Source organism: Eleutherodactylus coqui, chromosome 4 (assembly GCF_035609145.1).
Source record: "Eleutherodactylus coqui strain aEleCoq1 chromosome 4, aEleCoq1.hap1, whole genome shotgun sequence".
Classification (NCBI taxonomy): domain Eukaryota; kingdom Metazoa; phylum Chordata; class Amphibia; order Anura; family Eleutherodactylidae; genus Eleutherodactylus; species Eleutherodactylus coqui.
The window spans coordinates 233,987,648-234,004,708 of NC_089840.1; the positions used below are offsets into that span (position 1 = coordinate 233,987,648).

A 17,061-nucleotide genomic window follows, 5' to 3' on the forward strand; every position below is an offset into this window, starting at 1 on the left:
TGTATGTGTGTGTGTATATATATATATATATATGTTCCTATACATACACATACTGAATGGCCACATTATTACAGACGCCAGCCCTTTCTCGACTAGTGCTTCCCTGTATGAAAATTAGGCCCATGAAAGTGCTGATCTAAGCGACTTTACATGAGGTCTGGTCATCGGTGCTAAACTAGCCAGGGCCAGGATTTACATACACTACCAACCTGTGACGTTTTCTCATGCAGCAATGTTGAGTGTATGCGGTGAATGGTGTAATCAAGTAAAATTATCTAGTGAGAGGGGATACTGTGGATATACAACTGACCAACAGAAGAGGTCAAAGGAGAGTGTCATGTAGATATGAATTTGCTGGACTGTGAACTGCCTGTTCATCAGAATGAATCCTATCTATCTATCTCATATCTATCTATCTCATATCTATCTATCTAATATCTATCTATCTAATATCTATCTCTCTCTCTCTATCTATCATTATCTCATATCTATCTATATATCTATCTCGTATCTCTTTCTCTCTATCATCTATCTATGTATCTATCTATCTATCTATCTATCTATCTATCTCGTATCTCTTTCTCTCTATCATCTATGTATCTATCTATCTATCTATCTATCTATCTATCTATCTTATATCTATCTATCTATCTATCTATCTATCTATTTATTTATCCCTATTATGATGAACACCCACTGGCGATACAATATCCTTGCGATGCGAAAGTGAGTAAAAAGGCATGATAGCAATGTTTTCACTGGAACCTTACATCGCAAAGAAGAATCTGCAATATTGCCCATTGCTTTCAAGGGGGCTGGCGGCAGCAACGCTAGGCCCATTGAAAACATAGGGAGTACATTGCTCTCCCCTGACACAGCTGTGACAGCTATGGCAGGGGACTCCTTCATCCCCGCAGGGACCGCGGGGATGAAGGAATGCCCTGTCACAGCTGTGGCAGAGGTCCACGATGCTATCCCATTGCTTTCAATGGTGCTGGCGCTGCTGCAGCCCCATTTAAGGCAATGAAATGAAGGCTACCACCGTGACAATGATTCTCGGAAGGGCTTGAAATATAAGCCCTTTCCTAAAAATCATGGCTAGCTGTAAATATAAGTAAAAAAAAAAAGATTACTTGTTACTTTTGTAACATTTTTCCCCCATACCTGCCTGGGGGATTGAAAAATCCCCGCCTCCAGAAAGCAATGCCTCTGATTGGCTGAGCGCTGTGACCAATCAAAGGCAGTGCCCATCATTGAATGACAGCTGAGTGCTCAGCCAATGAGATATCGCAGATTCTTCTTTGCGATGCGAGGTTACAGTGAAAACATTGCTAATGAGAATGAAATCATTGGTTTCATTATCATGCGTTTTCACTCACTCTCACACCGCAAGGATATCGTATCGCCAGTGGGTGTGAGCCCTCAGACAGCTAATTTTCATCCCAAATGTGGACTCTGTAAATTTCCACAGCCCTGAAGCCTCCTTCATGCCTAAATTAATTTTATTTGGTACCTACTTCGGTATTTACTACCAAGTTCTACTTCTACTATTAAAGTGTTCTTTTTATCAATTAGATTGCTGCCAAAGAACGGGAGACCCTGGAGTGGAAGAAGAAGTATGAAGAGAGCCGCTGTGAAGTGGTGGAGATGAGGTAAAACTATCTGCAGTTTGGAGATACAAGCTGCTTTTTTTGGCTTCTTTTATATAGACCACGGGCGTACATTGCAGCGTCAGTCTGGAGTTACGAGCCGGCTCCCAAAACCACCCAGAGCAGGGCAAGAGGTGAAGTAAACACAAATTTGTTGAGAAAGCTCTCAGCCAAGCAGGAGTGAAAGGGGCAGCTCAGTGCTAATATTTAAAATCACATGCATTTTGTGTGGTGTTTCCATATTTTTGTCCACCCCCTGTATATTCCAAAGTTCAACAGTCAGGCCATGTCAGGGACCATTCACACGGGACAGAATATACCATCCCTGAAATCTGCAGCAAAATTTGCACTGCTAACTGCAGACTTTGATGCTGAATTGCCAGTAGGATTCAGTTATTTTCACCACCATGCTGTTGCGTAATACTCCATTCTGTATCAAAGGTCCCTTATGGGACCAGCAATCAGCCGACGAACAAACAAATGCACATGCTGATGGGCTTGTTTATAACAATGCTTGCTCCTCGGCTCAGGTAGACAACTGTCACATAAGTCTGGGATGTAGGTTTTAGTATTATTGGGTCTGTGAGCCTGAGCTGACATGAGCAGAGCAGCCCATCGTCTTGGTGAATTCAATAATCCTGTTTTTTATACCTCAGATGGCCTTACAAATCCTAAGCCCTAAACCGGCTCCATATGGTAGTGGGATCATTACAGCCGCCAACTTACCTGCACTGCAGACAGGTGTCTCCATGATGAAACACGGAGAATAGTCAGTTTCGTTAGATAGATTTTATTTTCTGCTTTCACGTTAAACAGAAGAGACGGAGTTTACTAAAATTTAAGATGCAATTTAAAAAATATTTAATTAGAAACCCATTTCTATATATTTCTTAAGGCCTCCCGCACAGTAGTGTGTTTTGGGCCATCTGCTGTTCATGCTAATCTATGGACATCACATGGTGCCATTATGGATCTGGGAGGACTTGCACATTGACTTTTTTCATGTGGATCGATATTCTCCCTTGCAATAGGGTTTAATAAAAAATTTGCATTGTTTGCCTTCTGCAGCTTCTGCATATCATTGTATAAAGACATTGCAGACTAAGGGCTTATTCACACAAGCGTATATCGGATGCTGTTTTTACGGCTGGCCAATATACGCTACCATTTGATGCATTGGATTCCAATGCATCAGATCACACAGGTGTGTTCCCACGGCGTAAAAGTGCCCAGCCGGTGAATATAGCGCTGGGCAGCAAAGATAGTCCTGGAACTATCTTTGTGCCCGGAATATGTCGGCCGCTGCATGGGCTCCTATGGGAGTGAATGACAGCGGCCGGAGAAGGTAGGTGGGAGGGAGTTTAGCAGTGTGACTGCTAAACTCCCTCCACCTTCTCTCCTCCCCTTTGGCTGTTTGCAATGGGAAGGGGTGGGGTGGAGCTAAGCCCCTCCCTGCTCCACCCCCTCACATTGCTGGCTGAGGACATTGGGTGAGTGCTTAGCTCCGCCCCACCCCGCCCACTTCCATCGCAAACAGCCGGAAGGAAGGAGAGAGGAGGTGAGCCGGTAAGCGGTTGGCAACGGCATTGCGGCCTTAGCGTATATGTGCCGGGCCCGTGCCGTCTGAACGGGCGCACAAACGTTAAATTTGTGCGCCTGTACACACACATTCATGGCGCCGGCAGGCGCACATAAAAACGCCTACACTCGTGGGAAAGAGCCCTAAGGGTCCTTTTAGATAAGATAATCGTTGCATGCTTAAGCATCTTACCATTATCCCAGTAATTATAATCACATACATATGGTGTATGTAATACACACAGGCACAATATACACGCGTGCACATATACCGTACAGATATACTGAGGCTGAGGCTCGTATGATGCCAACCTGTGTATTAATTGAAATCCCATTTAGACTTTACACAAATGTTATGGATTTAGTGCCGACATTTCTGTTATTATCCAATTCGTTGCCCTGGAGCTTGCAGTATTCCACGTGCTTGCCACCAATAAAAGCCCATTGAGGCGAATGGAACTGATTTTCAATTGCATAACATTGCTGCCACAAGCCCGCCGTGTGAACACGCCCTTATTGACTTATAATATGTGCTGCTTCTATGTCCATTAACATTTTACTTGCTTTTTGTAGGAAAATCGTAGCAGAATATGAGAAGACAATCGCACAGATGATCGGTATGTACCCTATGTGATAACTGTTGTGCCATGAACTAGAGATTCCATGGAATTACTCATTTATCTATTATAACTTTGGCGCATTTTAACCTTCAGCAATATAAAGCTCCATTCACATCTGTGCTGGTCTGTTTCCATTATTCTGCCCTGTCCTCTGAGCCAAACAACAAGAATACCAGACCCAAGTGGTGCTAAATGGACCCCCTGTTATAGGATCCGTCCGGCTTACGGTATTCTGACCAGCATTTTCCCGGACGAGATGCTGCAGTATTTTACCTGGGGTTTTTTGTTCTGGAATGGAGTCTTCCTCACAGATGTGAATGGGGCCTTGTAGGTGTTCTAGATATCTCCGTGCACCGATAGCTAGAAATATAGCAAAGAGATTGATGGGCTTGTCTGCAAACATTTTTGTTGGTTCGGTTGTGGGACCCTCACAGGGTTTCTTGCTGCTCCAATGATCAACTGTAATCTGCGAGGGAATTGAAAGCAAGTATTGCATTTCCCTGCAGCGCCTCCGCAGGAGAAATGAGGCATTACACAGTCCCCATTTAAATCAATAACTGTTTGAGGTCCTCCAGAGCAAGAAATACTTTATATAAGTGTCCTCGGCTGGTTAATAGATGGAGGTCCCCTCTTCTCTTGGCCTAGTAGGGTATTTGAGGAGTGTTTGTAAACCAGACACCCCTTTATAAATTATACGTATCATACCGTACATCGCTCCCGTACCCTTTGTATGGTATAATCGATAGGAGGCAGTAAGGATTAATTGCTGTATTATCAGGACTTCACTTCGGTGCTGATAATGTCCCATGAAGTCCATTGCTCTTAGGCCATGAGCATATTGTAACACGTCCGTAATACGATCCTTAAAGGGGTTGTACCAGAATTTGAAGTTATTCCCTATCCACAGGATAATGAAAAATTTGCTGATCGTGGGGGTCTCACTGCAAAGACCGCCGCCGATCTTGAGAACAGGACCCGCTGCTGTCCTATCACTGCGGGGGTCACTTCTGCCCCTGCAGTTACATTAATCTGAATGGAGCATTGGCCACACATGTGCGGTCAGCTCTAAATTCATTTCAATGGGGCTGACGGAAATAGCTGTGCGGGTGCCCCTCGGGTATCTCAGCAGTCCCATTGAAAGTGAATGGTGCATTTACCCAACCAGCATTTCATTCAGTCTTCATTCTCACTATGGGGGGTGCAGTAACCCTGCAGTGAGGAGGACAGGGGATCACGGAACCCCACGTTCTTGAGATAGGCCGGGGTCTCAGTGGTAAGACCCCCACCGATCAGCTTGTTATTCCTGTGGATAGGGAATAATTTTTAAATTCCGGTCCAAGCCCCTTCATGTGGGCAAAAACACAAAAATAGGTCATGCTGTGTTTTTTAAAACACCATGTGATTAGATAGATACATTTACATTAGCTCAATATGGGCTAAAACTGCACGTGTCTGAAAGCGGCCCTATTGTTCTTGGTATGTCATCCCATAGGGGCTCAGTGTGCCATACTACAGGGTGGCCATGGAAACGTAGGCCGTCACCACACTCTAATGACAGCTGTAGAAAATCTGTCCCTATCGCCCATAGCAACTAATCACATTGCAGCTTTCATCTTACCTCAGCAGTATAAGAAATGGCAACCAATCACAGCACAGCTTTCATTTCTTATCCTGCTGAGGTAAGATGAAAGCGACGCTGTGATTGGTTGGGCCAGACACTAGGGCCAATATTCCGCTGATACCCCTATAGTTATGTCCTTGATTCTGGTTTATCATTCCCTATATTTAGTTCTACCCCCCCCCCCCCTCATATTTCCCTTTCCCCTCCGCTCTGGCCCTAATACCCCTTCTAAGTGATCTAATTTGCTTTGCATTATTTTATTTTTTACCTCCTGCTTTCTGCTTTTATTTTGTTTTTTGCTTGCAAACATAAGGCAGTCCAGGTAAGAGATGAATGTGCGCTGTATGTCCTGTTGTGTCAGTCAGTAATGGATGATGTCCGTCCTGCAATATGTTCCTGGACAATAACATAGAAAAAGCGGAGACGGCGATAAAATTGACATGCGGTAGAATTGAATTCCGCGTCGCATGTCCATTTTCGCACGGGTTTTGGGCGGATTATTTCCGCAGCTTGTGGACGAGATTTTCAAAATCTCATCCGCTTGGCTGCTATTGTAAATGCAGCAGAATTTCCATGCAGAGGGTCTGCATGAAAATTCCGCTGCAAATCGGCCCCGTTGTAGACCCCCTCCAAGGGTGTACCCCATCATATAATGCTATAGCTGATCACTAGGCTATAGCATAACATAATGGTAGTTGGCAATCCACCCTGACGGATGCTTCCTGATTATTGGTGGGGTCCCAACTGCGATACGCCATCACTTACCACGGCGAAATTTGACTCTACATGTAAATGCTCCCCCTAATATAGATGAGTGTTTTTCAGTTCTAATCCTGGGATATCATTAGCTTTTGAAATATTCCTTAATGAGTATTTCCCCACGATCCTCTGTGACAGCAGCGGCAGGGAATACCTTCATCCCTGTGGAGAATCCTTTCACCCCATTCGCGTCTGAAGGGATTCCCCGCGGGGGAGACAGAAACATCGTGCTGCCATCTAGAATTGCAATTATACAAGCGCAGTATCGGTCCGAGTTTCTTGGACCAATATCGCACTCGCCTAGAAGGCTCTTACACTTGTAGACCCTTATAAGTTATTGGGTAAAATGCCTGCAGCGGGTCAGAATATGCGATAATGAGTCATGTGACACTAGTGGTATTAGTTGTATGATTAGTGGACTTTGTGTAAAGTTGTGTCTGTTTTGCTACCGATATATAAGAAAGAATTAAAGGGAAGCTGTCAGGGAGCAGGAGTCCAGGTAGCGACGTTTGATCCTTACTGGAGACCCCATTCCTGCGTTTTGTCCCCGCAAAGTTCATCTGCGGCCATAGTGAGACTCTTCTCAGCCTGCTCTGTGTGCACACTGTCCCATAGACTTCTATAGGAGAGCATGCACACAGAGCGAGCAAAGAGCCAAGTTTTGCGTGCATGTAAACTTTGTGGGGACAAAGCGCAGGACCGGACCCTGATGAGGATCAAATCATTACCCATACCCCCCCCCCCCCCTCCGTTTCCTGACCTTTTGAGCCTCCTAATGTAGTTTATGGGGCTCAAAAGTCATGGCAGGTTCCCTTTAAAGTGAATTTAATACCAGACACTGACCATCATCATTTCTTTTTTTGGGACAGAGGATGAGCAGAGAGAGAAGTCCGTTTCCAATCACACGGTGCAGCAGCTGATCTTAGAGAAGGAACAGGCTCTTTCCGACCTCAATTCAGTAGAGAAATCCCTGGCTGATCTCTTCCGAAGATACGAGAAGATGAAGGATGTGTTGGAAGGTTTCAGAAAGGTGAGTGGACTTTAAAAAGCTTTCCGGCCACAGAGATCCTCGCTCCTGGATTTGCTACAGCTTTACAAGGAAGGATATGGTGATGTATGAGTAACCTTTTACAGAATGAAGACGTGCTTAAGAAATGCGCTCAAGAATATTTGGCCCGAGTCAAGAAGGAAGAACAGCGGTACCATGCTCTGAAGATTCATGCAGAGGAGAAGCTGGATAGGTAATACTAAGTCCGTCAGACATCAGAAGTTATTTGTAGGGCAGTTAAAAGGGGTTGTTCTGCAGAGTGCTAAGGCAGCAGAAATGCAGTCCTAAACTCTTGCTCAAGACCGGAAGGTTGCAAGTTCAATCCCTGCATGGTTCAGGTAGCCGGCTCAAGGTTGACTCATCCTTCCGTGATTGGTAAAATCAGCTTGGTGGGGGGTAATAAATAAATTACTCGAAAGCGTTGCGGAATAAGTTGGCACTATACAATATACTATTATTTTATATAGAAAAAAAGGAATGGAAATGTTCTAAAACAACAATGGAAGCCATACTCATCCGTTCCATCCCCCGCTGCTCTGGTCTTGCTGGCTGGACTCGAGCAGTGGGGAATCAAACTAGTGTGTATAACGTATTTTGACATTTTAAAACCTTTCCTACATTTGCAAACAAAAATGTTTAGATCCCAAACAGCCCATGCAATTTTTTATTTGTGGTTTCCCACAATTTAGGGCCCTTATTGGCGCAGATACAGATCTTCCCCTAAATCCATTAAAAGATCTGCAGCAAATCAGTAACGTGTGAACGCACCCTTAGGCTAGGGTCACACGGGGCGGATTTTCGTCGGAAATCTCGCCGTTTGGCCGCAGCAAAAACCGCGAGATTTCCGCCGGGAGAACCGCCGCGGTTTAAGCCGCGGCGGCTTTGAAGCGGCCCGGCCGCTCGCTCTTTCGCTGCGGCCGGCGCTCCCATAGAGGAGAGCGCGGCCGCAGCGGAATGGAAAAAAGAATGGACATGCTGCTTCTTTTGAAACCGCGGCTGCGGCCCCCGCAGCCGCAGTTTCAACCGGATTTACCGCAGCGGATTAGCCGTCCCGTGTGGACGAGATTTCTGAGAAATCTCATCCACATGGCTGGCTAATCCCGGGATTAGCGGCCGTGGGCGGTTTTGCCGCGGGCGGATCTGCTGCGGCAAAACCGCTGCAAATCCGCCCTGTGTGACCCTAGCCTAAAAGGGAACCTGTCATAGGATAGAATCAGCGGGCTGGCTGCATGGCTCTGAAGCAGCAGCGCTGACTCTATCCCCATATTTTGTTAACACTCCCTTCAACCAGACGAGCTCTTTTTAGATCTGGCTTCCAGTGCTGTCAATATGCCAAGTGAGGCGTCCCCAATGTCAATAGATGACATCAGACTGTCAATCAAGTCCGACATTGCCCTTTGAGAGTGAAGGGAGCAATCACAGGCCTCCCGCTAGCCAAGCCAGAAACCTATTGCATACAGATGAGGAACAAATAGCCTGAAACAGCTGTCTGTGTATGGATTCTGGCTTGGCTGTCAATTCCCAGTCATTGCTACAAGGCTTGTATAAAGAGTCTAACATTGACTTGCGGGAATGCTGTCTTCCAATAGGTGGCGCTGAAGAGGTATTGTTCCATCTCCCTTATTTGGGAGCAGTAAAGGCATCAGACTAAACTAGATTAAGAAATGTCTTTTTGATATGGAATAGCCTTTTTGTTTCGTCTTACAGGGCCAATTCAGATATCGCCCAGGTACGCAGCAAGTCTCAGCAGGAACAAGTAGCCTACCAAGCCAGTCTGAGGAAGGAACAACTCCGAATAGATGCCTTGGAGAGAACTTTGGAACAAAAGGTTTGTGCGCACCTCTTACACCCCTCCTTTCTTTGTCTCCTCTGCTTGCTTCTCATTCACTTCTCTCTTCCTTTGCAGAATAAAGAAATAGAAGAGCTCACCAAGATCTGCGACGAACTGATTGCTAAGATGGGGAAGAGTTAATCTGCTTCTTTTCCTACGATGGGATGCTTAGTTTCCTTGCAGAGCGCAAGTGGAATGATATGAAAAAGGGAGATCCAGTCTTTTCGTTTGTACCTGAGATGTGGAGAGGAGGCAGCCGAGGCGCAGGAAGCGGATGCCGCATGCTTCCCTCCCGCACGGCCTTCCTGTATCAGGGAGGCAGAACACTGGCCAAGAATCTTCATGCGTTTTGTCACGTTTTATATGGATTTTCTTCCAATTCGAAAACAAGAGCTGCAAGCTCGTATTCAGGTCCTGCCGGGCAAGACTACAGCATGTTGAAGACGTTTCATACACAATTTTTGGGGGGTACCTTCCTTGCTGGACTTTATTTAAGATGGTTGTAAGAAAATAACGAGCAAACAGTCCTGAGACTCCTAATCGCATGGACAGAGCGCTGTAAATAAATCTGTATTATGCAAACACTGGAGAAGCAATCTTATCCTTCCTACGTGCTACAATGTCCTTGTTGTTCTGTTTTTGGTTATATCACAGGAGAATGATTTGTCTATTTAACAGTTGGGCTGATGCTGACAGCTTCGGTATTTGCCAAAGGTGCAGACGTTGCGTGCTGCTGGCAATTAAATGGTTTATCCAAATGATATATGATGCAAGTTGTCACATGTTATTACTCACTTTAGCTGCAGTGCCATGGAAGTGGGTATTACTACTAGGACTGTATAGAGATTTTGCATCAGTCTTGCTCCTCAAGGGGCGTCACAAAGTAATGTCCTTATCTCATGCTCAATCTGGGTCCAGTGCGGTAGGACGTCATTATCTAAGCACTCTTTAGTGATATTTGGAGACTTTAATTATTCTTGATGTGAAGTACAGATGTGCCCTTCCTTATAGGGGTTTTCTGGGACTTTATACTATAGATGATCTAGCCTCAGGATAGGTCATCAATAGTTGATTGGTGGGATTTAGCTGTTTGGATCCCCACCGATCAGCTGCTCGCCAGGCCCATTGTCAACGCAAATAACACTTAAAGTAGATAGCATTGCCAATATTGCAGAAGCACAGGATGGTATTGTAGGCACAGTCCCCATTGAAATCAATGGGAGCTGTGTCTGCTTCTGAGCCCACACCATTCATAGGACATAGGTTTACATCCATTCTTGGGAATCCCTTCCCAGCCAGAATGTTCATTTATATCCTGGGTTAAAGCAACCCTCTGGTCTCAGACACATCCTGATGGCCATACTGATTCTCTCAATGCCTGATGCATACAAGAAAGAAAGGAGTCCCGCAGCACCGTTTTCACCACCCAAACACTGGGGAAGAGATTTCTGCACAGCCGATCAGGTAAAGGTGGACCAACCTTTATAAAGCACCAAACTCAAATAGGAAGATCCGCAGCAGACCAGGAGATGATGTTAAAACACGATCCTTTATTCCAGTTGCATAAAAGCAGGAGTTACAAGCAGCCGCAATAAAAAACGTGTTAAAAAAAAGCTCAAATGTACGGTAAATAACAGTACTCATGGTTTAACCCTTTCGGCTGCATGGTATCAAGCGTGTAAATCCACATTAACTCTTTTCGTTTCAATAGCATTGATCTATCACCACCTCTCTTTAGTTCAGGGACACTAGCTGCTTGTAACTCCTGCTTTTATGCAACTGGAATAAAGGATCGTGTTTTAACATCATCTCCTGGTCTGCTGCGGATCTTCTTCTTATTTGAGTTTAATGCCTGATGCATACTGGGCATTGGTAGTACCATACATTGGTAGTCTGAGACACTACAAGCTGTTCTTACTCTCTGCACAACATACGGGCCACATGCAGCTCAGTAGAGGATTTCTTGACTGTGACATGACTATAGACTGTGACCAACTGCTAGCGGTAAAGTATAGGGCAGCTAGCGTGACATAACTATGCAGCCAGTCCCTTACTAAAGGACCTTCAGTGAATGAAAGTCATGTGACTATCATATTCAGAGAAGGCCCCGTTAGCAGCAATGCGCAGAACCTTTACGGTAAGTAGAAGTAGCTTTCAACCTATCCTCATGATAGATCATCAATAGATGATTTTCGAGGTTCAGCTGCTTGGGATCCATGCCAATCAGCTGATTCCCGCTGCTGCTGTCAGCACGGACAGCACAGGGAGCAGACGGTGCTGTCCATACTGCAGTAGCCTGGGTTGGTATTGCAGGCATTGAATTCAATGGTAGCTGTGCCTTCAGTACCAAACCGGGCTGCTGTAATGTTGACAGCTCCATCTGCTTTCAGCGCTGACCATATTGACAGCATCCCCAGAAGTCAGCTGATCAGTAGTGATCCCAAGCGTTGGACCCTGACAATCATCTATTGATGAGCATGAGGTCATCTAGAGAAAAAAACACCCAAAGTCCGTTAACTTCTGCAGGGAATGATGGTTGCCTCATGTTGGTGCCATGCCACTCCTGCCATGTGTCCAAGAAGCCTACTGTGTAGAGCTTTCCTTAAAACGTCTCCTAAAACACTGTGCTGTGTGATATGGGCCTAAAGGGGTTAATTATCTTCAGAAGTCTGGAGGCCGGAATAAACCAGGGATAGGAGGCTTAGGATGGTAAGATGGCAGTCTGCAGGAGAGATAATGTGGATGACAGGAGCTTTTAATTGAAATGAGATGTTTCTGCCGATGTGTACGACCCTTTTCATCAAGAGATTTACAGAAGACGATAATCCTCGCAGAGGCCTTCTTCAGCAGTCTGTAGGAAGGGCAGGCACGGGGACAGCTACCATGCGGCTGGTGCACACCCTACTGCTCCTGTCTCTTCTCAGGATACAGGAAGGTAAGTGGTGGCTTTGAAGTTGTAGTTCAACTTACTGAAAAATGCTAAATGCTTTGTCGGCCGCCTACACTCAGCTTACTTTTTAGATCTTAACCACTTTTTTTCCCAAGAAGAAATCAAATGTGCCTTGCTGTCCTCCTAGTCCACAGTATAATCCCATTACATGATACGTACTGTAGAGGATTAGCAGTCGCTCCTATACAGTAGTTACAAGCCCTATCATGAAGATACTCTACTTCTATAGAGTTGGGGTTCGAATTGTCCTTATGTGGAAGCCCGTAATGAGGCTAGTATCGTTTAGATGCCTCTCTTTTCTTAAGTTCCCTGATTACCCCATGATTAGTAAAATGTTAGTAATGAGTTGGGATTTATGCTGTATTCATGGGGCGATAGAGGCACATTGTAGGCGACAGCCACCTTAGAGTGGTGACGTCCTTTTCAGGACGGTCGTCCCCACAGCTAGGTAGGGTATATTAGTGGACAGTGTAGGGACAGCTTGTGTCCACTGCTGCACATTGCAGGATTTGTACAACTAGCTGCTGAACACAGCGGATAAATAGGAGTTTTCAATCACTTTCATTGGATAGGAAGAGTGAAATTATGTAACGGGTATCTGATGCACCAAAATTTAGGTAAAATGATGGGTTTTAGTATCCTGTGAATAAATGACGATCTATAGAGGGGTAATTTATATGATGATCATTCCTTGTGAATTTGGTCAATTGTGCCTTTTATGGTTTTAAAGGAGTTATTTTTTTGAAGTGATACTACTTAGACCAATGCTAATAAATCCACCATCCATAGTAGTTCCAAGTATCTGTCTTCTCCGTGAAGGATGGAAGGTGTAACCAAACTACCCACACCTTGTGGCTCTGGTATTTACGCCATTGTTGGTCATAAATCAGCGTAGGTTGGGCTCATATCAAAGTTATGTGTTTTCCTGTTAAGTCCTCAGAGCAGAAAAAATAGATCCAGTAAGACCCCCTTTGATTTCAGTGAGACTCATTTTGCGTCAGTTCCACCTGGTTTCCGTTTATCTGATGGAAAAAAAAGAGGGCTTATTTTGAGTTATTTTGCCCCGAATTTTTAACATCATTCAACCTCATTCACGTGCAAATAAGTTGCGCTACGGCAAGCATTTTGAGGGCAAACACTCCTGGGAAGGAGAGCAGACAGAGGGGCTTGAGGCTGAGCTGTCAGATGGCCTCACTGACAGATTTGCTAGCGAACAGCGTTCTGCAGCTCACCATATGCTGTGATATGTAGAAGCTGCAGAAGCCGAGTGGTACAATTTTTTAAATAAAATCCCATTGTGTAAATGCTTTTCGGACAAAAATCCATGCATATAGGTAAAAAAAAACAAAAAAAAACAAAAGTATTCATAGATTAAGGAGAGGCGATTGTATAGGGATCTCAACCAGCTATAAGCACAGTATAAAGCCAGGCTGACACGACTGTATGGTTAAGCACTATGTATAAAACGCAACGTTTTACCAGAGCGTGGAGCTGCGTATCACCATGTTTGTGATCGCTATGCCTGCGCATGACATAGAGTATCACGCTCGCCGTCCTGCACTAGCTTCCTGTTTTTGGGTTTTTTTCAACTTTTAAGTCATGTTTCTTTGCAACATGTGTAAAAAGCGCTGTACATGTGCAATGTAATTGTGTAGGTACAACGTTTTAGTACGCACCTGTAGATAATAATAGGGCTCCATCCCACGTAACACATGGTAAATAGAATATGCTGCGTTCTTTTTTTTACGCGCATATTATACGCAATATATATACGCAGGTGTGAATGGATCAATGAAAAACAATGTACTTTTATTGACTCCGTTCACTGCGTATTATGCACTTGTATATACGCAATTAAATTATGCTTGTGTGAGCCTGGCCTAATACGCTCCTGAACTGTCAAACATGGACAATCATAGTACTTTATCTGACCAGCTGATCCTGATGCTGCAAACTGCTTCCCATGGGCAATTTAACTTATGGCTCCTTCAGATGAGCGTATTGTAGCACATTTTTGAGCGTGGAACAGAACCCATTGATTTCAAGTGGTTGCTTCCAGTACTATCGGTCCATCTGCTCATTCACAGACAAGAGTCCTCTGCCATGTTGTTGTCCTGCTAACAAAGCTCCCTGCCCTAAGACTTACCTCTGACTTCCCTTACTATATTAAATTTTCTAAAGGGCTTTACGAAATACGTTTGTACGTACTTGTCAGGGTACCGTCGTCTCCATTAGAAACTTTTTCAAGTGGAACATAAACAGTTTACAGTCTTCAATTAGAGACTCCAAAAGTTTGTGGTTCTGCCTCTACAGCTGCAAGGTACATGCACTGCTATGTGTAATGGAGATAGAATTGTACAGGCATATATGGCAATATTAAATGCTAGCATATACTCAAGAGGTGGTAAATGAGATGCAGGCAGAGACAGACGGCCTCCATTCAAGAATAATATATGGGCCCCTTGGTCTCTAAGTCACCATAGAGCGCCTGCTGATGTTTCAAGAAAATCCACCAGTAAGGGCTCATTTACACGACCGTGATGCGTGGTGAATGAAGTTAATGAAAGTCAATAGACTTTCTTTGTTCCATGCACATCGGTGTGTGGACAGTGCGTATTGATACGCAAGAGAAATAAATCGTAGCATGCGCTATTTCTCTGCGTACGTACGTAGCGTTAACCCTATACACTTGTATGGGCTGCACATGATACACTGTCCTTACACTATACATTGCATATATGGGCAGTGCTTCCATACATATACCGGACCTGAACAAAGAGGGGGAGTGTGTGTGATTCGTGGGCATGCGCAGTGCCGTACACGTAGTGTTGTACATATACGGCAATGGGCATGAGCCCTAACTGTATTGGAAACCTCATCACGTTAATTATTCTAATGACGTAAGGCTGATTAACCGAATTGGCGCTTGTTTAACTGGCTTTCACACAGGCCAATTGAGACAGTATGAGCAGTGAATGATCATTATACAATCATTGGTATCCCATACAGTTTCTTCGCTGTTGGTCAGGAAGGATATCGTTTCTCCTTAAGGAGGCACCCAAAAGGTATGTGAGAAGACTTACAAGGCAAGCCATGCTCCTCTGTGAAATATGCACATGGGAAGATGGAAGAATACTCATGCAGCGCCGCCTATTGGAAGGCAGCATTCCTGCAAATCAATGTTAGACTCTTTATACAAGCCTTGTAACAATGACTTGGAATTGTAAGCCAAAGCCAATGTGTATGGTTAATCTGGCTTTGGCTTACAATTCTCAGTCATTGTTACAAGACTTGTCTTAAAGAGCCTAACATTGACTTGCAGGAATGCTGCCTTCCAATAGGTGACACTGCAGAGGTATTGTTCAATCGCAGTTGGCAGTACATGCCTCGTTTGTACAACAGATGTGCTGCCAATAACGACGATTTGGTTATTGGATGGAAGATCAGATCACTACATAAAGAAGTGTTTGTTGCTTTTAGGGTAGCAGCGTACATCTTACCTACTAGGCCTTTGTGTAGTTATAGAAGTTATATATGGTTACCTAACCCCATGGTAAATACTTAACCATTTGATATATAAAATAAAAACCTTGGACTCACGAAAAGGGCAATTTGTAGAATAACCCTCCAACTACACAGTTCATGTCCACTATTATATCATAGTACAAATAGGGTGTGTTATAAAAAAAGAACTAAAGCTATTTGTAAAATAATCCAAAAAGTTCTGAAGACAAGTTATACTCTTCCCTCAAGTTCTCCTTTTCACTTCTCATTTTTACATGGGTTGCTTGGTACTAGATATCAAGAATTAGGTTGTGTCTGTGCCTCACTATTCTGTCAGACCCTGGAAGCAATGAAAGATCCTATAGGACCTCAATACTTAAAGGGGTTGTCCCGCGCCGAAACGGGTTTTTTTTTTTTTCAATAGCCTCCCCGTTCGGCGCGAGACAAACCCGATGCAGGCATAAAAAAAACAAACCGTCCAGTACTTTCTCGAATCCCCGCGCTCCGGCGACTTCTGACTTACCTTGTGAAGATGGCCGCCGGGATCTTCACTCTCGGTGGACCGCAGGTCTTCTGTGCGGTCCATTGCCGATTCCAGCCTCCTGATTGGCTGGAATCGGCACGTGACGGGGCGGAGCTACGAGGAGCCGCTCTCCGGCACGAGCGGCCCCATTCAGAAAAGAAGAAGACCGGACTGCGCAAGCGCGTCTAATCCGGCGATTAGACGCTGAAAATTAGACGGCACCATGGAGACGAGGACGCCAGCAACGGAACAGGTAAGTGAATAACTTCTGTATGGCTCATAATTAATGCACAATGTACATTACAAAGTGCATTAATATGGCCATACAGAAGTGTATACCCCCACTTTGTTTCGCGGGACAACCCCTTTAAAGAAGAAAAGGTGATGTCTTGTGGGGTAATGATTATATGGGACGACCTACCTGAGGAAGGATCACATACTAGTCTAAAACATGTCCTGTTGTCTTCTCTCCTATTGATTGCAAACAAATAAGCCCTTCCACTGGCGTAACTATAGAGGGTGCAGGGGATACGGTTGCACCCGGGCCCAGGAGCCTTGGGGGGCCCATAAGTCCTCTCCTCTCCATATAGGGAGCCCAGTACTATGAATAAAGCATTACAGTTGGGGGCCCTGTTACAGGTTTTGCATTGGAGTCCAGAAGCTTCAAGTTACACATTAAGGGGTAAAGAGAAGCTGGGAGGCCCCAAGATAAACTTTTTCATCCAGGCCCATGAGCCTTTAGCTGTGGCCCTGACTGCCTTTCTATACCTATCAATCTGAATTTGATCGGAAGGTCCACTTGCAAGGATGGTTTTCAACAGCTGGTTACTTTCTCTCTTTGGTCATAGCTTGATACTACTTGGAAACTGGCTCTATGTTGTCAAAGTGGCAAATTCTGTTTGACAGTATGTGGGCACTATATGGGAACATGTTGGCACATTATAATACTCTCTGGATAACGTTTGGCACTCTATGGCA

General features: G+C 44.7%; 1 protein-coding gene across 3 annotated transcripts in view; it reads left to right on the plus strand.

Moving 5' to 3' along the window:
* Nucleotides 1-9,874, plus strand: part of TACC2 (transforming acidic coiled-coil containing protein 2) — a 158,489-nt gene extending 148,615 nt beyond the window's left edge. For all 3 annotated transcript variants that reach the window (XM_066600873.1, XM_066600874.1, XM_066600872.1), the window contains exons 16-21: nt 1,576-1,652; nt 3,801-3,844; nt 7,097-7,257; nt 7,362-7,468; nt 8,983-9,103; nt 9,182-9,874. In XM_066600873.1, the coding sequence (XP_066456970.1) occupies nt 1,576-1,652; nt 3,801-3,844; nt 7,097-7,257; nt 7,362-7,468; nt 8,983-9,103; nt 9,182-9,247 (576 nt within the window). In that variant the 3' untranslated portion in view covers nt 9,248-9,874. The remainder of the gene's footprint in view (nt 1-1,575; nt 1,653-3,800; nt 3,845-7,096; nt 7,258-7,361; nt 7,469-8,982; nt 9,104-9,181) is intronic.
* The last annotated feature ends 7,187 nt before the right edge of the window (nt 9,875-17,061 follow it).